Raw genomic sequence first — 22,190 nt, 5'->3', positions numbered from 1 at the left:
CTCAATGAAGCATGAATGTAATGAGATTTCTTTGGTTGATGACAATATCTACATACTACATGAAGCTGAATGTTTGTCCTGAGATTTCTTTTAGAGACTTGCTGGAGGCCTTTATGGTGAGTCTGAGGAAGGGATGAAGTAGGGTCAGAATCATGGAAGCTGCAGAAGCAGCTGACACATAAGAGGTGTTGCTTTAAGTGAGACCCATAGTTGAAGTAGATAAGATTGAAATTGGTTAGTAATTTGGTGCAGAGATGTCAACTTTTAACATTATTTGTGAATTTGATACGAAATTAATACGAAATTAGTGGATTAAAGTTGAAAAATTTGACTCGTTTAATTAAATAAGTCAAGTTATAATTGATCTATATAATTTTATACTCATACCTAATACTTTGAGCCGATTCGAACCCAACATGCAAACACGAATAGTAAATGATATCACTAGTTTTAAGTTATTTCTTGCAATTTTTAAGAAATATTTGTTTTCTTTGGGATAATGTTTCTAAATTTTTTTTCTTATTAATTATCTTTTTATTTATCCTAAATATCACATCTATCACTCCAACCACGTGACACAAAGTGATTTAAAACATTGTAAGTGTCATGTCAATTGATGATCTTATACGTTAATTTATAAAAAAATTGTAGCAAAAAGTAAACCGCGGCAGTTCTTCCCTCCTAATGTGGCTTTCTCTTTTGGTCAAAGGTCTCAACGTACAAAGAGGAACCATTAACGTTTTTTCCCGTTAGTTATTGGTATTCTTGTCGCTGTTCTCTCTCCCTCGTCCATCTGTCTATCAAACTCTCTCCCGCATGGAGTCTCTCCTATTCTCTGCGTTCCTCTTTTTCCCTACCCTAGAGCTTCTCAACAACAAAGCATCATCCTCCCGTTGGTTTTTATTTTTTATTTTTTATTTTTTTTGATGAATAAAACGCTATCTCATGCTGGTTCCGCCATGGACATGAGTCGGACAAGCTGATTCGAGAGCAGGCAATGGGGAGCGGGCAGATGAAATTGGGTTTCAACTACATATGCCATAGTTTGGGTCAGATTAACTCAAGCGGTCTATGGTTTGGAGATAACCCTCTTGAATTCTCTTTGCCTCTCTTGCTTTTGCAGCTTTCCCTCATCTCCATCTTCACCCGTTCCCTTTGCTTCCTCTTCAAGCCCTTTGGCCAACCCACAATTGTTTCTCATATTGTTGTAAGCCTCTCTTCTTGTCAAGATCAATATATGTTTTTTTTATTTTTTTATTTTTTTTTTATAATTATATTGTAGTATTTTAATGTATTGCTATATCAAATTTATGTAATGAGCCTTCAGCTTCAGAGGATTTATTATTTACTCCGTGACATTCATCATGTCTCCTCTAGTTTGTTTCAGTGTCTCCACTGGCTGGCAACCCATATCATATATATGACTAGGAATTTTAAGTAATTGACTGCATGAGTATGAGAATATGCTGTAATATTAATTCTAAATGTGACCAATATTCTGATCCTATGATCTGTTTGACCATTGATGTTCATCAGGGTGGTGTAATTTTAGGTCCTTCAGTTCTTGGGCACAATGCAGCATTTGCGGCCAAAGTTTTCCCACCTAAAGGGACTACTGTACTTGAGACTTTGGCACTTTTTGGTTTCATGCTTTTTATCTTCCTAATTGGGGTGAAGATGGACCCAACTATCATTTTTAAATCAGGTAAGAGGGCAATGGCCATAGGAATCTTAGGCTTCTTCGTTCCTTATGCACTGGCTGGACTGGTTGCCTTTGTCCTCAACCATTTTCTGTCATTGGATAAGGATCTTTCCACTGTGCTTCCCTTTGTGGTACTATTACAGTCTCTGACCGCCTTCGCAGTTATTGTTTGCTTTCTTTCTGAGCTCAAGCTCCTCAATTCAGAGATTGGACACCTGGCGTCATCTTCTTCAATAGTGTGTGAGATGTGCCAGTGGTTTGTCCTGACAGTGACGTTTGCTACAACAACTTCAGAAAAGTCCTTTGCTACAACAATTGGGACATTTTCCTCAACTGTCCTCCTTATTGTACTCGTTGTGTTTGGAATCCGTCCAGCAGCTCTCTGGGCAATTCGACATACCCCTGAAGGGAAACCTGTGAAAGAGATGTATTTTTATGCAGTCCTTGTAGCGCTTCTGGTATGTGGATTTATGGGTGAAGTTATTGGCCTAAGCGCTTTTATCACATCTTTCATTTTCGGCTTGGCCATACCAGATGGACCACCCTTGGGTGCTGCATTAGTAGAGAGGCTTGATTGCTTTGTTTCAGTGTTGCTCATGCCCATCTTTTTCACCACATGTGGACTAAGGATGGATGTTTATTCCATAAAGAAGTTGAAGAATGTGGGTGTGATTCAGTCGATTGTTCTTGTTGCTTTTTTTGGGAAGCTAGTAGGAACAATGTTGCCTCCTATCTTCTGCAGGGTGCCACTCCGAGATGCCCTCTCTCTTGCTCTTATCATGAACTCCAAAGGCATTGTTGAACTTGCTATGCTGGTCCGCTGGAAGACAGATAATGTAAGCCATTAATGTATTTCCTACCTTGTCTTTTTATAGAATTAAGAAAATAAAGCTATATTTGTGACATAAATATTTATGAACAAGTTACAGATGAAAATAAAGAGTATTGCTTGCTGTCATATTATGCTTAATTAACACATAGAGGGAGGTAATTATATATACTAATTATGTGCAGGTCATCACCGAGGAATGCTTTGCCATTATGATTATCTCTGTGGTGATTGTAACAGGAGTTATCTCACCCTTAGTGAAAGTCCTATATGATCCTTCAAGGAGGTTCCTTGCTTACAAAAGGAGGACTATATTACACCACAGACGCAATGAGGAACTGCGCATACTTGCTTGCATCCACACACAAGACAATGCCAGAGCAATTTTGAACCTCCTTTGTGCCTCCAACCCTACCAAAGAGAGCCCCATTAATTTAGTTGCACTCCATCTTGTCAAGCTCGTTGGCAGTGCATCCTCCCTACTCATTGCCCACCTGCCACGTGAAAGGCCTTCTCAATATCCAACGCAATCGGAACGTATCTTCAATGCATTCAGAAAGTTTGAACTTCATTACTCTGGCCATGTTATATTGCATTGTTGTAAAGGCATTTCTCCTTATGCAACAATGCACAATGACGTATGCTCCCTAGCTCTTGAAAAGAGAACAACCTTCATAATCATCCCTTTCCACAAGCAGTGGGTTATTGGGGAAAGAGCAGAGTCCTCTTATGCATTTAGGCACCTTAACAAGAATGTGCTTGATAAGGCCCCTTGCTCTGTTGGAGTCCTCATTGACCGTGGGAACCAGAGGAAACTATGGTCTATACTTGGACAGTCCTCATTGTATAGGGTGGCTGTGCTCTTCTTTGGGGGTGCAGATGATCGAGAAGTACTAGCGTATGCCGGGCGCATGTCGGAAGATTCTAATGTACTTATCACACTTCAGCGCTTTTATTCTTCTGCTGAGATTGTTGGGGGTACAGCAAGGAGCAAGATGCTTGATACAGAGATATTGAATGAATTTAGGCTCAACACCTTTCGGAATGAGCGAGTTTCTTACCAAGAAGAGATGGTGATAGATGGAAATGGTGTGCTTGCTGTACTCAGGTCAATGGAGAATTCTTACGACCTTGTTATGGTTGGGAGACGTCATCAGGAGTCCCGGTTGATGACCGAGCTTAGGAAATGGAACGAGCGTGGAGAGTTGGGAGCAATAGGAGAAATACTTGCTGCCACAGATTTCAGGGCTGCGGATTCAGTTTTGGTGGTGCAACAGCAGACCAAATTGTGGGGATTGCAAGACCCAGAGGATTCCACACGATTGAGAAGAGTATAGATTTAGGAGTTTTTTTATTTTTTATTATTTTTTAGGATTTTGAACATTTCCAATTCTCATACATATTGACTTGGTGCATGATCAAATGCAACCACAATTACTACAAGTTTCATATGTCCATATTTCTTCTCTCTTTCATTTTTTCTGTTTTTTGTAGAGATGTGTAATCAGAAATGGAAAAGTAATTCGAAGCTGCTTCCAGATTGTATGTCTACACTCTCCTCCTGATGCTAACACTCAGATATCAGCTGGCTACTTTAATGGTGATGCTGCACTCCTTCAAAGCCCACAATCTTCTGTTGGCAAGACATTTGTACTGTCTGTCTGTACATCTAGATTTATAGAATCGATATCCATTTATGATTCTCTTCATTATGCTATTTAGCATTAATCAAAGAGGTAGGTTAATGCGGTATATATAGCCTCTCTGTAAGGTTAACATGTACTTACAGCTAATTTGCTTCGAGTAGAAATGTAATTAATAAGAGATGGAAATCTTTACATATTGTTTGTGAAGTGCAAGAAGAAAAATAGTGCAATATTTGCAGTGTAGGCTTGGCAGAAATTCTTCGTTCTCATAATTACTGAAGTAGAAAAGATATCTGATTGTATGTGCATGGCTCCTGCCGTAAAAAAGATATCTGAATCAATGTTCTCTTGCCATTGGCTTATATATATAGGGTTAACTATATTTACCCCCTCTAACTACTATTCCTTTTGCAATATCCCCCAATCTACCATTAGAGTTACAATGTCCTCTTCCTTATCTTATGGAGAGTGCTTTTGTTATTTTTGGTTTCAGAAGGGAACACTCTATAACCCCGATGGTAGATTGAGGAGCATTGTAAAAATTAAAACATTGACGGAACATTGTAAAAAGAATGGTAGTTAGAGGAGGTAAACGGAGTTTCCCTGTTATGCTCACGTGACATTGCCCATCTACCATTAGATCAATTCTTGTTAAAAGAAAAGAAAAGAAAAGAATCAAATGGCAGATTGGCAATGCCATGACAGCATAGTGAGATAATAGCTCATAGCTGGTTTTGACTTATGCTGCATGAAGATGGAGAGAGTCGGGTGATAAAATCTGTTAATGCGCACTTGGTGAATCCTAATTCTTCGTGATGCTTAAAAAGGAAAGTTGTGGCTGGACCTATATATATATATATATATACACACACTTTTAGAGAGGCCTTGGTTCCTGAGATTAATTGAGTGGAGAGGAATAAGTTACCTGCCGAGAGTATTGTGGAAGCCTTTCCTTATTTGCATGGCCAACTGTATACAACGATCGTCTTAGTTCTCTTCATCTAAGTTGACCACCAACAAATTCTCCCCCTGATCTCTCGTCTATCCTCAAGTTCCTCTCTCTCTCTCTCTCTCTCTGTGGCCTGTTGTTCACATTTCAATGGGGACCCTTTACTTTTATTTCCTTCTCTAACTCTGTGTCTCTCCTACTTTCCTTTTTCCTTTTTTTTTTTGGGCGGGGGAGAAGGGGGCTTTATGATCTTTTCGTTTTGAAGTTCTTTATCATCTTGATAATTTCTCTCTGTTTTCTCTCAAGAGCTCCTTCAACATTCAATATGGCATCACAGGATGATCTTATCATGAAAAGAGGTGCTGTGTCTGCTGGGATGGTCACCGGGCCATTTTCTAAAGAAGAGATTGTGTGCGCATACCCTCACATGGTCTCCTCCAATGGCGTTTGGTTCGGAGATGATCCTTTCGACTTCGCCGCCCCTGTTTTCCTAGTCCAGATAACTATATTTTTCCTCACTTCAAGATTTATTTTCGTCTTGCTGAAACCTCTGCGGCAAAGTATTATCACTGCACAAGTTCTGGTAAGTTCCTCCCTCTTAGGTGGGGAGACATACATTCATTTATATTTCATGACTTTCTGGAGTCCATTGGCTTAAAATTCATTGAATATTATTGTTTTTGATTAACTTTAATTTAGTAAAACTGGATCAATTTGTAATTGCTCTTCCCTGTAATCCAACTAAGTTCATATATATATATAGTAGCAAGCCTTCTGGATAAATTAAGAAGAATGTATGCTGACACAAACATTGCTATTAGAAACCAGATACTGATCTGCAATGGGCTAGCAAAGCCAAATAGAAGCCTTATATATGTTAACTAACTGAGTTGTTGAAAAAAAGGAAGTGCTATGTTTGCTAGCAAGCAAGGCCAAATAATGGGTATCTGAATTTGTTAATTCTAGCTTGTAACACCTCACCTCCATGTTTGGAAAATGAATAACCCACCGCATTGACTAGGAGCTTGTTTAGGTATGCGTTTGAAGAGCTTAAAAATGCATTTAATACTCAAAAAGTCTGGTTTGAAGAAAGTACAAGTTTAGTAAAAAAAAATTGAAAACGCTTTTAAATATCCAAAAAGCTAAAAAAATGGTCAAAACGCATTTTTTGTAAAAATTTTAAAATGAAGTTTTTGCTAAAAAGCGCGCAATCCCAAACATGCTCCTAGGTAGATTATAAAAGCAGCACTCCTAATCCTAAATTTCATATTAGTTTTATAAGTGATTTCAAGAAACTCCAAAATGATCAGTCTTTTGAAGTGATGGCACCGATATGTTGATCAGCTTACAAATGGTATCAGAGCAATCTAGTCTAACAGTACGTACTAATATGGAACTGGAATGTTAAAATCATGATATATATGAGCATGAACAGACTACCCCCTCCAACCTATTTTCTTATCCTTCTTAATTGTCCATGTTCTTATCATTGTGAATATATATATATATATATATACCTGCAGGCCGGTGTGATAATAGGTCCAACAATTCTTGGGCGTGTCATAGGAAGCGATACGATGACCAAAGTGTTTCCACTGTCCAGCAAAGTGGTACTTCAAACAGCCGCAAACATAGGCTTCATTCTTCACCTCTTTGTCTTAGGAGTGCAGATGGACACAAGAATATTGAGAAAGGCAGGCGGCGCTGCGGCGCTGATAGGATCCGCCGGTTTTGTGATGCCTTATGTTCTCGCCGGACTCACCTATTTTGTCATAAGTCATATGATTCCAATAGACGCAAACATAACCACTTCCCTTCCATTTATAGCCGCAGTTAATTCCATCTCAAGCTTCCCTGTTATCACTACCCTGCTTATTGATCTGCAAATTCTCAACTCCGAGATCGGCCGATTAGCAACCTACACAGCCATGGTCAGCGATTTGTGCAGCTGGGTCACGGCTGTATCCGTCACCGCAATCGGCTTAGCCATACGCAGATCCAAGTGGACATCGTTGTGGGCACTTTGCTGGGTCACCGTCTTTTTGATCGCCATCGTGTTTGTTTTCCGGCCGTTCATAATCTGGCTAACAAAATTCACGCCGGAAGGACGACCCATGAAGGAAACTCACTTTGTAGTCATTCTTGTGGTGGTGCTGGGGTGTGCACTCTTTGCTGAAGTCATCGGCCAGCACGCCGCCTTCGGGGCTTTTATGATGGGGATTGCTTTACCAGATGGGCCGCCGCTGGGATCGAGTTTAATAGAAAAATTGGATACCATAGTGACTGGGTTGCTGCTTCCGGTTTTCATTGCGATTTGTGGTTTGCAGACGGACTTGATGTCGGCCGGGGTAGGAGGAAATTCTCCGGTGATCATTGAGGCGATCATCGTCATGGGTTGTGTAGGGAAGTTCGGTGGTAATCTTTTGCCTGCGCTTTACTGCGGCTTGCCTTTCATGGAGGCCGTTACTCTTGCTCTAATCATGTGCTCCAAGGGCATCGTAGAGATTGCCTGGTATATCATGTGGAAGGATTCCAACGTAAGCAAACTTTTCTTTTTAATATAAATGAAAGAGAATTGCTAGAATCTAATAAAACTCTTATATTTTGCCCATCAAAATTCTAGGTGGCAAAATGCACATTGTCAAAGTTGATGGCAAATAACATTTTGCCACCTAAGATTTTGATAGACAAAATGTGAGAGTTTTATTAGAATCTAGCATATTTCTAAATTAAATTATTAAATTTATTTATTTTTATTAAGTTTTTAGAATAAGTGTAATTTGATATGATATCAGAGTAGAAGTTTTCGGTTCGAACACTATTTCTACCAAGTACATATATTAAGTTGGGAGTTTGAGCCCCAAATAAAGGGAAGTGTTAGAATATAAGTTAAGGTTTCATTACGTTTCGGTGTAAAATGTCATTTAAAAACGTTTTCCTTATTTTGAGATGTTTGTACGACCAAAAAATAGTGTTCAAACCGAAAATATTTTTGGTTACCTAGGAAGACCATTTTTAATTTTCGTAAAATAGTATCCTTTTTTTAAACAGTAAACTATTTTTTGAGTTTGAACTTCTCCTTCTTAAATGCACCTCCCTCCAGCAGTTCATTCTCTGCTACTGCCATAATTCGCCTGAATCCCTCTCCTGGACGCTACCACTTTTTTTTTTTTTTTTTGACATGTCCACACAAGAGGGGGAATGTGGATTCGAACTAATGACCTCCATTTCATTAAGTGTGGTCCCAGCCGATTGAGCTACCTTCTGGGGACCCAGACGCTACCACTTGTGTTCACTAGAAGTCACCTACCATTTTTTGCGGCTGCTAATTTTTCGCATAAGCCAAACGCTGAAAAATATTTAAAAAAAAAAAAAATTGTGAAAATTATTTTCAACTGAATACATTTTAACGTCGAAACTAACCGAACTTATATATATATATATATATAATTGTTGTGTTATGTCTTATAATTGAAATGATTTATTAATGCATACAGATCCTAGACGACCAAACATTTTCCCTCCTGATAATCACAATGCTGCTCGTATCCGGGTTAGTGAGGCCCATGGTAGCGTTCCTTTATGATCCAACAAGGAGGTACACGGCGTACGGAAGAAGGACCATTCTGGAATCATCGGACACCGTCCAGCTCCGTATTCTTGTCTGTATCCACCAGGAAGACAATGTCCCCATGATTTTAAATCTTCTCGAAGCTTCCAATTCCACCAGATTCACCCCAATCTCCGTCTTTGTCCTCCACCTCATGGAGCTTACTGCCAGCACATCGGCTATACTTGTGCCACATCATCACCATCTCCACAACTCGCCTTCCAATGCATCCGACCATGTTGTCGGTGCCTTCAACCAGTTTGAGCAGCACCACCATGGGAGTGTCGTGGTGCAGCACTTCACCGCAGTTTCTCCTTATGCGAGCATGCATAACGATATATGCAGTCTTGCTCTTGACAAAAGAACCACCATTGTGATCGTGCCATTTCACAAGCAGTGGGCGATTGATGGACGGCTGGGATCATCCACCCCCTCCCTCAGGACTGTCAACCACAACGTCATCAACATGGCCCCATGCTCTGTCGGAGTCCTCATTGAGCGGGGGATTAATGCACGTGCTATTCGCTCCGCCTTAACAACACCATCCTCCTCCGCATATCGAATTGGCTTGCTGTTTTTCGGCGGCGCTGATGATTTGGAAGCACTCGCCTATAGCAGACGCATGGCCCAACATCCACATGTCAACCTCACAGTGGTCAGGTTCATACACGAGCGTCACTTTTATGAAAAGGAGAAGAATCTTGAAGACGATTTGATCCACGAGTTCATATCAAACGCAGTTATAAAGGGAAAAAACCAATATAGAGAGGAGATAGTGGAAGATGGAGTAGAAACAACGCAGGCAATCCATGCAATGGAGGATGATTTCGATTTGGTAATGGTGGGAAGGTACCATGCACCCGACTCACAGCTTATGTTAGGCTTAACAACAGAATGGAGCGACTGCCCGGAGCTTGGGGTGATCGGAGACATGCTGGCCAATTTAGAAACTCGGTTTTCAGTTTTGGTAGTGCAGCAACAGCCACAGGAACCTGGGCATCGCTCGCTAGAGACCATTCCCAGCTTACCAGTTTCTAATAGAAGCAAATCTGTAGCTTCAAAGATGACCAGTGAATTTTCTGATGGTGAAGATTTTACACCTATTTACTCTAGGTTTGAGCATCGGAAATAAAGGATATATATATGTGTGTGTATATATATATATATATTCTTTGTTTTTCTTTCTTTCTTTGTTTCTTTTAATTACGTTTTTTACCACACAACAATTAGATGATGAAATGAATACGATTAATTACTGATCATACCATATTTTTCCCAAGCTTTTCCCTATTACTCATTTAAGTATACTCATCATATAGAGTGAAGTTACATTATTGGACCAAAAAGTCTGCCATAACATAGGATGGACATTTCTTACAATTAGGTTGTCCGAACCACATAGAGAGAGGATGTTTCGGACAATTGGGCCTTACAATCTTCTAGCTTCTTGTGGGAGCTCCCCGAATTGAGTGCAATTCGAATGCCAATTGCAAGGGATCCATAACCTTTTTTTTTTTTTTTGAACCTTGATCCTTATTGATCAGTAAGATAGTCTTTTGAAAATGTAATTTTCTAGGAGAGAAATCTCAATATTAATTTCCAATGTTAGAATGTTTTCAATATTATGATTTACGTTTTGTTTTGTTTTTTTTTTTTTTTTTAAGCAAATTGGGAAAGGGGTACAAGTGATCAAAACACCGGAAAGGGGTGAGCTCCCCTACAACAGACCCAAACTCGAAAAATAACAATGCTAGTAAACGTAACAAAGTAGGAAATAAGCCAAATAAATAACCCAGTCCTCGATCTCAAAGGGTTGCATAAAGTGCTTTTAAAGGTAAAAGGAGCCCATGAAGGATCACAAACCTCGAGAGGTTCATAAACCCTAATAATAGGTGTAAGAACCTCAAAAGGTCCAAACCCAACTGTACCTCCAGCAAGGAACAACATCAACCTCCCAAAGGAAGTCGATACAGGTGCGGCATTGGTAAGATTTGGATCTGGAGCCGAAGAAAAGGTAGTATTGAGTCTATTGACTCCGGTAGCGCTAGTCTCCACAGCAGAAATCAGCCCTAAGAACAAAGGGAGACTAAAACTTACAAAACCCAAGCAAAACAACAGAAAATACAAGGAAACAAATGGAACAACAACAGAAAAATAAACACGAGGAAAAACACCAAAAAACCCCAACAAGCAATAGAGATGGTGATGATGAAGGTGGAGGAGTGGCCAGTAGGAACCATCGACTAGAGCGTGGGGATCACGAGCCGGCGCGTGAAGCTCACGCTCTGGCGCGTGCTAGGCGGATGGCTGATTGGGAAGCGATGGTGGAGAGCTGGGCGGCCGCTAATGATGGTGGACTGGTACATGTAGACCTTGGTTAGCCAGAGGAAAGTAGATCGGGTTTTAAAGAAAACCCATCTAAGAACCAAACTTGATTCGACCTGCATGGTGGAAAATGGTGAGCAGTAGCGCAGGGGAGCAACAGGGATCGAACGACCATGGAGGATGGCACCCCAAGGCAGCGGAGCAGTGGCCAAAAGGTGGAGCAAAAAATATATGCTGAAGGGTGACAAATAGACCAGAGAAATATGCAAAAGAAAACTAGACGAAGAAAAAGAGGAAAAGGAAAAGGGGAGGAGGAAAAGCTTTCCCCTCCCCTGACAACCACACTAACGGTGGTAGAAGACCTCACAAGGAGGTGGATTTTTCCGTACTTAGAGAGAAGGAAGAGCTTCTCTCACTAAAATGAGAGAAGGAAGAGCTTCCTAATATTATGATTTACGTTTATTCACTTCCTTATTTAGTCTAAGTTTTTTCTTTACCACTCCTAACGTTTTTATAAATACAGACCATTGTAATACAATTTATCACACTTTAATATATTCAAGGGATCCGGCTTCCACGATATAGTTTTAATAACATCATGTATGCTGTAATTTAAGCAATCATCAAGCTTCAATCTCCTAAAATCTAAAAAGTTACCTTACTTTTAAAAGCTTTTACCAGTCATATTTTTTAACCATGGTTCAAAATAACTCAAACCCCTCCCTCCACATTTTCTCTCTCCCATTTGTTTCTACATTAAACTCATTCTGTGTAGATTAAATATTGTATGTATGTGGAACACTATGCGGTAGGAGGCGGTTAACAGTCATTAATATTAAATTTTCTATATAATAATAATAATAATAATATAAAAAATTAACGAAGTTGTTTTGATGTGTTTAATATTGAGTTTTTGTTTTGAGTTTAATGAAATTGATCTTAATTTATGCCTTAATAATAATCATAATAATAATAATAATAATATTCTTAAGATTTTTTACATTTTTAAACCTTCTAATTATTTAAAAATGGCCAAAAGTCATCTAAAATAGGCCCTAAAAAGAGTCTCAAAGAAGGTCCAAAACACCAAAATAGGTTAAAAATGCCAATTTCTAAAAAGTGGTTATGTGGTGCAGTTATAAGTTTCAATAATTGCTAACCGGCGATTATTTTAAAACCATTAACCTAATAAGGAGGAGAGGTTGCGGTTATGAAAGCCACTAACCGCCTAAGGTGATTAGAGCCAATAACCGCTAATCACAACCATTTGTACACCCCTACTAATATCCCACAAATATTCTACTATATTGATGGGGTAGGGTCTAGTACTCATTAAATATTTTTTTCTTAACAATGGTTGATTATTGAAGGCTACTATATCCTCTCCCTTGTAACCTTTTCCCGCATTTGATTAAAAAAAAAAAAAAAAGGCTACTATACCCTATTACGTCAACATAGTGGGATATTAGTAGCATATTGTTTGGGTATATAGCATTTCTCTTATAGATAGATATCATTTTATATTCAAAACATGAGTAATATAACATACCATACAAACATTTCACAAATATCTCACAAGCTAATGTGGCAAGGTCTAGCCATTGGATATATGTATTTTAACGAGGGCGAATCCAAGAGCTACTAAACCTTGTCATGTTAACTTTGTGAAATATTTGTGTGGTAAGTAGCATTTTTTTTTTCTAGTCATATGGGGCAAAGGTTATAAAGGAGTCTTTCACATTCTTGATTTGAATGAAAGAGAGAATGAGGGATCAATTATGAATGCTTTCAAGCATGAAGTTGGAAGCGGTCCATCTAAGAGATGTGATCAATAATTAGCACACTCTTAAACTTTACTAGTTTTCCACCTATGAAAAGAGAGCAAATTAAAATTAGGGAGAAATTTCACAAAACCCCTCATGAACTTTCACATGTTTTGAAATTATCCAATCGAAATTCAAAGACTCTTAATTTATGGTATTAAACTTTCAATTTCTCGCGATATCCCTCATTTGTTAGGATTTTCCGTTAAATTTGGTCAAAATTTTCTAAATACCAATTTTTTAATAAAAATAATAATAAAAAATATTAAAAATATTCAGGCGTAAGTATTTTTGCAAATTTCATTAAATCTTGAATCTTTACAATTTTTATATTAAAAAGCAAGGGTATTTTGAAAATTTTGACCAGATTTAACGAAAAATCCTAATGGGAGAGAGAGGGAAGGGGGAGAATTTCAAAACGCGTAAAAATTTAAGGGGGTTAAGTGAAGTTTTTCCTAACATTAATGTTAGAAATAGCGAAAGCAAAATTTCAATCCTTGAAGAGGTTTGGTTTTCAAATGATGTTGATGGCATCTAGCTTCTAATTGCAGTCATCACACTGGATCACATCTGGTTTGAGAGAAACCAATTCGTGGTGCATAATGCGGTTCAACCAATTTTAGCTAAGTCACTTCAGCAGATTTCCCTTTTTGTTTTGTTAAAGCTAACTTTGATGTGGCTGTTAAGACAGATTTTGTTGTGCTACGATTCTTATGTTGTAAAATTATTTGGATGGTGAAAAAATTCTTGTTGATACTAAATAATATTAATGCAAACAACTAACAATAAGATAAAATATAGAATGCAATAAATAAAAAATAGACCAAAGAAAATCTCATAAAGCTATAGAATAACGCTGTCCTTAAAAGTCTTAATTAATGATTCTAATGGTAATTCTCCAGGCTGTTACTAATCCTCTCCACCAATATTGATGTTATAGGTGAGCCCAAACTGCTCTTTTAGGTATGTACATACGTAGGATTAACAATATTGTTAACAACCAACAACCTTTTTTTTTTTTTTTGGTGGTCTTTTTGGCGCTAACAAACGTGGAATGTTAAGCTTACAAACAAATTTTACAAAAAAAACTTTTACAACATGATGTGATACAACATGATTGGAAATGAGATAAATTCAATTTGAAATTTGTTTGTAAGCCTAGCATTTTTCCTAGTAACAATCTGGTACATGCGAATTTAACAAACCCTGGCCTAAATCCCCCTCCAATTAATGTTTTGTAACAAATTAACCCAGAATAAATCAAGAATATGAGAGCGTTGATATATATATATATACCTTCCAGCAAGAGAAACAACCGCGGTGTTAGCTCAAAACCCTTTTCCATTCCAATCTGCCTGGCCTCGTTGCAGAATATAATATACTACGTACGTACGTACGTGAAACTATTATTAGATGTTGTCCTAAAACAGGCAACAAGATCCGTCGTATAAATTCTGACTTCATTTTTACACAAGAAATTAAAAACCCCACTTGATTGCCTCGTCTTTTCTTTCTCTCTTTATCTCTCTCTGCGTCAAATTTCTTTGTGTGAGAGGCAGGCAGCAGCATGGCTGGAAACAATGGTAATACAAGCCGTGGCGTGATCACCATAAAAGAATGTATTGAGTTGCCCGCCACCGTCCATTCACAAGGCCTGTGGAACTACATCTATAGTGGGCCTATGCCGTCTACGCCACTGATTGAGCTGGTGATGATTGTTATTTTCACCATCACCCAAGCCTCCCATTTCCTTCTTAAGCGTTTTGGAGTCCCCAAGTTTACCACACAACTTCTTGTACGTCATCTCTTCCACCCTGTTTCTCTATTTTGCACGTATTTACATACATTTTAGAGAAACTTCACTTTTTAACTCTTGAATTACTACCCATTTTAATATGCCCCCAAACTTTAAAACTTCTCAATTTGGACTATTAAACTTTTAATTGCAGTCAATTTGAACATCTTTGTCAGATTTTAAACGTTAAAAGTTAGACAATAACGTTTATACCCTTGACTTATTTTACAAAATTCTAAATTTAACCTTAATTTCAAATTAAATTTTTTTAAAAAATATTAAAAAAAATTCACAAGGTGACCAACGGTTGAGCCACCTTGTGATCCTTTTTTTCAATTTTTTCTTTTTTAATAAAAAGAAAATTGAAGGATAATTTGTCTTTTTAAGGGTTTTATGGGCCAAAATTGAGGGGGGTTCAAATTGACTGCAATTGAAAGTTCATGGGTCTAAATTGAGAGGTTTTGAAGTTTGTGGAGACATGTCAAAACAAGTGATAATTCAGGGGGTTCAAATTGACTGCAATTGAAAGTTCAGGAGTCCAAATTGAGAAATTTTGAAGTTTGTGGGTACATGTCAAAACGGGTGAAGTTTCCCCTACATTATATATATATATAAGTTTGATCATATTTTATATGATTAATTACCAGGTTGGCATGATCCTCGGGCCCTCTCTCCTGGGGCGCTTCAGAATATTCAACAGTGTTCTATTTTCCATTAAAAGTCAAGAAATAATTGATATGCTGTCTCTCTGGAGTTACGTACTCTTTTTATTTATCAGTGGCGTGAAAATGGATCTAGGAATGATAAAGAGAAGCGGAAGAAAAGCCTTGCTTACAGGGGTGCTATGCATCTTGTCGCCTTTACTAATTAGCTTGTCATTCCAAGTAAAAATCAGAGGATCTTATTGGCTAAATGAAGATGAATCATATGTACTTTCATATTTAACAGCAGTACATTGTCTAACTCCATTTCCGGTCGTTGCTTGCCTTCTTGAAGACCTCAAGATCCTGAATTCTGAACTGGGTCGATTAGCCCTATCTGCAGCAATGGTGAGTGATATGTTAAGTGTGTTCCTTTCCATCCTTGCCACCTTGGCTATAATTAGCAGGGTGCAATCTAGTGTGCTCACCGCCGTAGATTTAGGAGGACTCATCATCCTTCTTATCGTCATTGTATTTACGATTCGACCAACAATGTTTTGGGTGATCAGGCAAACACCGGTAGGCAGGCCTGTCTGTGACACATACATTCATACCATCATGCTAATGGTCTTTGGCTCCGGGTTGCTTTCTCATTTGTTTGGTATGAGTGTATTCACTGGGCCTTTCTTTATGGGTTTGGCAGTACCAGATGGACCACCTTTAGGATCTGCCATTGTTAACAAGTTCAACTACTTCATTTTGAATGTGTTTTTGCCAATTTTCGTAACTTCTTGTGGGATGAGGACAGATCTGAGTTTACTCAAATTCAATAACATGTTCATGACAATCAACGGACTCAACATTGTTTTGACTTTTTTGACCAAAATGGCGGCTTGTTTGGTTCCTCCCTTGTACTTCAAAATGCCCTTAAAAGATGCTATGGCACTCGCTCTCATATTGAGCTGCAAAGGTGTAGTCCAACTCGCAGCCTATACAAGCCTCAGAGATACTAAGGTGACCATATTTCTTTATCCCTGACCTTTTATTTTTTAATTTCTTTTAAAAAATTATTCTTAGAAATTGAAAAAAAAAATGTTAGAAATCATATTTTTATCCAACAATTAAGTATTTCACAATGATAACATGTCAATTAATTCCAATCAATCCTTGATTTTTTTTAACAGTACTAATTGATTATCAAATGGTTGATTAAGACTACTACGTCAGTATTATTGAATAGTTATAGAATAAAATTTTAGTTTCTAGCATTACTCAAAATGGAATTATCTTTTTTTCTTTTTGTTTATGTTTTAGGTGCCTCTAATATAGATTAGGATGAATTAATGCCTTATTGTTATATGGAGTGAATATATATATCTGATATATCCTTTTTAACTCAAACCTACATTCCATTCCTTTCCCATTGGTAGGATAGGGCCAACAAAAAAAAAAAAAATCCACCTACAATTGAGAATAATAACTAGACTGTATGTGTATTTATAAGATACAATATATGCTTCTAGTATTCCAATATTAAATTCACTCAGTTGCATCATATGTAACTTTCACGTGACAAATAAATTCTTAATAACTCATATGCATGATAAATTTCATGTAAACCCTAAAATGATTACTTCCTTGATTTAATAGGAAAAAGCTTGAGATGATATTACTTTCATTATAATACAATAACATTAAGTCTTTAAGGGGTAATTCAATTGGGTGGAGACTATGCCTTATAAAGCGGAGATTATTAACTTGACTCCCCTTTTGATACAGCATAACTTAGTGGGTTACAACGAATAACAACATTAAGCAGCGGATTGATATTTCTAGATTTTGATTCTATCAAAGGATCTAAGAAATCTTCTTAAAAAACTAGATACTCTAGGTTTTGAAGGAAAATAAGGAAGAAACTCCATTTTGAGTAATTCTTATTAAACAAACTCAATAATAATCCAAATCTACGTTCTAAGGTTTATAAAACATGTATTTATAGGCTCCCAAACCCTAAATCTAAATGAAATACGACTTAGAGTCGTATTTGTAAATCTACAAAGTGTGTCCGGACGGGACATACCCCTTGTCCGGACAGGTAACTAAAAACGCGTGAAATAACATAGATGTGTCCGGATGCTACTTCCAAAAACTACTTTCTTCGATGGCATGTCTGGATAGGCTGGACCCATATCCGGACATGACTTCCAAAAACTTTCTTTCAAGTCTCTTGATCTACATCATTCTCTCCAGTTCGGAGAGAATTTGTCCTTGGATTCGGCCGGTTCTTTCCATGGTCCTTCGGATGCCCCGTCAACTCATTCCATTCTCCTCTCCTCAAGATCAAGACAAGACAACACCCCACAATAAACGTGATACTCTTCATCATCGAGATACCTTGATGATTGTCGTGAACGCCTCACACACCAGTTGGCAATACTTCAGGCTTGCCGTACTTCTCTCGTTCATTTTCCATTCCACATGCCATGAAGATACTCAAGAATGGGTCAGTCGTTGTCTCCCTTCTAAACATGTAATTCTCCTCATCCACATAAAACTCATCACAATTGTTATGAGAATTGGACAAGATATCGTCTATACCAAGGAAATCAACATAACCTAATTCTTCATCACTAAAATTAGGCACTTCATCTGCAATATCATACGTGGGTCCTTCCACTTCCCATTGGTCATTCTCGTCGGGTTAGAGGCCGCCAAACATGGGGAAAAACCCATCTTCTTCATGCTCCTCCTCTAGGTTGGATGGCAAGGGTCTTTATTTCAGATCTTCTTTGTATTCCTTATCATAGGTTGGTGGAGAATCCCAATCCACGAATCCTTGCGAAGAATTTTTAACATCTTCATGTCTGAACTTCTCATTAATGAACTCGGATTCTTGCAGCTTTTCATCCACAGATTCCCTTTCCTCCTCCACAAAATATGGATTTGGTTGATGGGTTTGAGACTCACGAATAACGTTCAAGTTGACCCGTCGCGACATTTTCGCCTCAATCAATGCCCTTTGTCGTTGAGATTGTGCCCTACGAACGACACCCACATTATCTTCATCCACAAAGCATGGGGTTGTTTGATGGTGACGAACTTTAGGACCACCCATGATGCCAAATCGGGTCGTGATCGTCTCTATTAGTTTCCGCAGGATCTCCTCATCATCCTCCATATGTTGCCAACAAATGGTCTTTATCTGTTTCAACAGGATCTCCACATCATCCTCCATGAGTTGCCAACGAATCACCAATTGATTTGTCATCTTTGTCGCCTCCATAGGCACCTTCTTTTTGTTGTATTTTTTTCTTTTTTCTTTAACTTGGGGTTCGTTGGGTTGTAAGTAACCTTGGAAGCCCGGGGTGTTGAGCTTGACACTTGTGTCCCATGATATAGTATGAGCTTGTGTCGTAGGAAATTTCCTCTGCACTCTGCGCCCCGCAAAAGGATTGATAGGTTCACTCTCAACGATAAATTTGTCTTCCTCTCCCGCGTACCACGGTTTTGGTTGACGACAACGAACGCTCGAACCATCCATGCCGGCAAAGTGATTGGTAGGGACCCCGTGTTGGGTGCACGCACGCCTCTTCTTCCGCACGGTTAGACCACCAAACCTCCCATCCATGTGTTGCAAACAAATCGCCAATTGCTCCTTACGTGTGCATGTGCACTTCGTTTATGTCTACCAGACGGTTGTCCCTCCCATTCATGGAGAGTAACTTGGGCTCTGATACCAACTGATGCAGCCTAACTTAGTAGGCTGTAGCGAATAACAACATTTAAGCAGCGAATATGTATTTCTAGATCTTAATTCTATCAAATGATCTAAGAAACTTTTTTAAAAAGCTAAATACTCTCTAAGTTTTAAAGGAAAATAAGGAAAAAACTCAACTTTGAGTAATTCTTATTAAACAAACTTAATAATAATATAAATCTACGTTCTAGGGTCTATAAAACATGTATTTATAGGCTCTCAAACCCTAAACCTAAAGAAAATACGACTTAGAATTGTATTTGTAAATCTACGAAGCGTGTCCGGACGGGACATATCCCCTGTCCGGACAGGTAACTAAAAACACATGAAATAGCATAGATGTGTCCGAACAGGCTTGACCCGTGTTTGGATGCTACTTCCAAAAACTACTTTCTTCAATGGCATGTTCGGACAGGCTGGACCCGTGTCCGGACAGGACTTCTAGAAACCTCCTTTCAGGTTTCTTGATCTACATCACATTCCTTCCTTTCCCTCCCCTTATGCAGGCATGTCATAAAATAATAATAATAATAATAAATAAATTAAAAATTAAAAAAAAAAAAAATTACAATACACTCGGTTCTCTTTCATCTTCTTCTCCCCACCAAACCCAAACTCCCAACAATTTAAATCCTACACCCACAACCATTCTCGGTGTAGCTGATTTATTATATATCCATTCTCGGTGCCGCTTTGGAACGCCACCCTTCGTGGTGGTTTTAGCAGCGATGCTGCTTGGCACGCTTCAAGAGTACCCTGAATCTGATCAACGATATATTTATTTGAAAATCTTGAATCTCAAGCATTGATGGATGATCATGATGGCTTGTAAAGACTTATTTTGAGTTTCAGATAATCCTTGTAACCAGCAGCTTTGTCAACGATCTCCCATAAATTTTTTGATCCCAAGATTACTTTAATACAGATATATAGTTGCCTTTCGTGTACCGAGGCATTTGAAATGGAATCATTCCATTTTCCATTTTCCATTTTCCATTTTCTTTTCTCACCACAAGTGACTTTAATACCAATTTGTTGGAAATCAAGAGGGTTAAAATCACATGATCAATATTCTATGGAAGATAAGTGGAGAAGAGGACAAACACACCAAAACAATTTTTTATTCCACTCACTTGAGAAAAGTGACTAGCTAGATCATATATGAGTATTTATAAGATGAGTAATGTTATTTAGTAGATCGGTATACGCCTATCATACAACTTAATGATGTAGCAATAAAAATTAATTATTAAATCAACGCTTGTAGAAAAAATAAATAAAAAAAGACACGTTAATTTTATTTCCATAATATATCAGTTGTATGACAGGCTTATAGTAGTTTATTAAATACCATTACTCTTATAAGATACAATGATACTTCTAACTTTTCCAATATTCATCTCACTCATTTACATCATAGGTGACTCTAATATGACAAATAAATCCCATGTAACTCCCGAAATGATTATTTCTATATTTGACAAAATTATTTTCCAAATTGACTCTTAGACCAAATACATGTAAGACCCTTTCACTCCATGAATCTATAATAAATTAGAAATGACTATTGCTAAATCAAGTTTAGTAGTATAGTTAATGATATTTTTTGCTTATTTTATGAGATGATATTTCATTGTTAAGAGTATTTTAAGGATAAGTCCTAGAATTATCCTTTGGAAGCATCATACTATACTGCAAAATACATTTTCTAGAACATAATATTTAGTATAGTAAAAGACCATTGCTTTCTCTAACAACATCATTTGATGGGTTTCTCCAACATTTTTCATTTAAGTGCAGGCCATGGCAGACCAGTCGTACGCTTTGTCAAGTGTTAGCATCCTATTAATTGCACTTTTCGTGCCACTACTAGTGAAATATCTATATCATCCTTCAAGAAAATATGCAAGTTACCAGAAAAGGGATATTATGCATTGCATACACAATGCAGAGCTCAAAGTCCTAGTGTGCATTCACAGGCAAGATGACATTGCTGCAATAACAAAACTACTTGAAGTCGCGTGCCCATCTAGTGAAAGACCCCTTGCTATTTATGTACTTCACCTTATCAAGTTAATTGGCCGAGCCTCTCCTATTTTTGTGTCCCACCAAATGCAAAAAAAAACTGTATCCAATAATAGTTCCTATTCAGAGAATATCATTCTCGCCTTCAATCACCTTAAACAATACAATGAGGGTGTTGTATCAGTAAACATCTTCACAGCAATCTCTCCACCTAAGTTCATGCATGAGGACATATGCATCCTTGGATTGGACAAACTCACATCTTTCATAGTACTCCCGTTTCACCGAAAATGGTCCATTGACGGTCTTGTCGAATCAGAGGACAATACCATCAGGACCTTAAATTGCAGTGTGCTTGAAGTGGCCCCCTGCTCTATTGGGATTCTTGTTGATCGTGGTCATTTAGGCCGCTCAATTGTTTCATCAGAGCCATCTTATTATGTTGCCATGATCTTCTTCGGAGGTAATGACGATCGAGAGGCGTTGTCTTTTGCAAAACGCATGGCCAATGACTCGAATATCATCTTGACTGTGGTTCACTTTGTTGCCGTTGGCGATGACGTTGATTCTCACTTGGACAAATTGATTGACAATGAGATATTGAAGGATGTTAAACTTAACAATGTAGGTGATGAATATGTGATATACCAAGAGGAGATGGTGAAAGATGGGCCTCAAACGGCATTAATAATTCGGTCTCTGGTGAATGATTATGACTTTATTATTGTTGGTAGACGACATAACATACAGTCTCCACAGACATCAGGGCTTGTAGAATGGAGTGAATTTCCAGAACTGGGGATTATTGGGGACTTACTTGCCTCATCAGATATTCAGAGCAAAACTTCTATTTTGGTGGTGCAACAACAACAACAGATTGACAGTTAAATATGGAACTAAATACATTCATCTTCGATCTGATCATGGTGTAAGTATAAAGTTTTGTGCGATGGAAATATGTAGTTTATTGTTAGGTCTTACGTCTTTTAGGTAGTAATAATATACATGAGATACTTGAGATCAACGGGGTAGGGAGGACTTCTATTTCTATCGAGTATGTAAGGGCTATTTCTAATTGTCAAGCTTAT

The 22,190-nt window shown here is 38.0% G+C and overlaps 3 protein-coding genes across 3 annotated transcripts; all 3 read left to right on the top strand.

The window, feature by feature from the left end:
* Nucleotides 1-737: 737 nt before the first annotated feature.
* LOC132164311 (cation/H(+) antiporter 15) lies at nucleotides 738-3,869 on the top strand. Its single transcript, XM_059574801.2, has 3 exons — nucleotides 738-1,207; nucleotides 1,537-2,538; nucleotides 2,717-3,869. Exons 1-3 carry the CDS (start codon nucleotides 998-1,000, stop codon nucleotides 3,866-3,868), a joined length of 2,364 nt encoding a protein of 787 aa, XP_059430784.1. The 5' UTR covers nucleotides 738-997; the 3' UTR covers nucleotide 3,869.
* A 1,582-nt stretch (nucleotides 3,870-5,451) lies between these two features.
* On the top strand, nucleotides 5,452-9,868 carry LOC132163179 (cation/H(+) antiporter 14-like). Its single transcript, XM_059573365.2, has 3 exons — nucleotides 5,452-5,709; nucleotides 6,650-7,663; nucleotides 8,624-9,868. The coding sequence occupies exons 1-3, from the start codon at nucleotides 5,452-5,454 to the stop codon at nucleotides 9,866-9,868; spliced, it is 2,517 nt and encodes an 838-aa protein (XP_059429348.2).
* Nucleotides 9,869-20,880: 11,012 nt separating this feature from the next.
* LOC132163178 (cation/H(+) antiporter 4-like) lies at nucleotides 20,881-21,990 on the top strand. The gene has a single exon (XM_059573364.2). The coding sequence runs from the start codon at nucleotides 20,881-20,883 to the stop codon at nucleotides 21,988-21,990; it is 1,110 nt and encodes a 369-aa protein (XP_059429347.2).
* Nucleotides 21,991-22,190: the final 200 nt, after the last annotated feature.

The sequence above is a fragment of the Corylus avellana genome, chromosome 8 (genome assembly GCF_965113065.1).
Source record: "Corylus avellana chromosome 8, dhCorAvel1.hap1.2, whole genome shotgun sequence".
Classification (NCBI taxonomy): domain Eukaryota; kingdom Viridiplantae; phylum Streptophyta; class Magnoliopsida; order Fagales; family Betulaceae; genus Corylus; species Corylus avellana.
The sequence above is the reverse complement of the archived record's forward strand: the minus strand, read 5'-3'. Positions and strand labels throughout refer to the sequence as shown.

Bases quoted from the DNA above. Each gene is read 5' to 3' on its own strand.
- LOC132164311 (XM_059574801.2), top strand. From the start codon at position 998: ATGGGGAGCGGGCAGATGAAATTGGGTTTCAACTACATATGCCATAGT. The intron at 1,208-1,536 runs GTAAGCCTCTCT...GATGTTCATCAG, and splicing joins CAATTGTTTCTCATATTGTT to GGTGGTGTAATTTTAGGTCC. The intron at 2,539-2,716 runs GTAAGCCATTAA...AATTATGTGCAG, and splicing joins TCCGCTGGAAGACAGATAAT to GTCATCACCGAGGAATGCTT.
- LOC132163179 (XM_059573365.2), top strand. From the start codon at position 5,452: ATGGCATCACAGGATGATCTTATCATGAAAAGAGGTGCTGTGTCTGCT. The intron at 5,710-6,649 runs GTAAGTTCCTCC...ATATACCTGCAG, and splicing joins TTATCACTGCACAAGTTCTG to GCCGGTGTGATAATAGGTCC. The intron at 7,664-8,623 runs GTAAGCAAACTT...TAATGCATACAG, and splicing joins TCATGTGGAAGGATTCCAAC to ATCCTAGACGACCAAACATT.
- LOC132163178 (XM_059573364.2), top strand. From the start codon at position 20,881: ATGGCAGACCAGTCGTACGCTTTGTCAAGTGTTAGCATCCTATTAATT.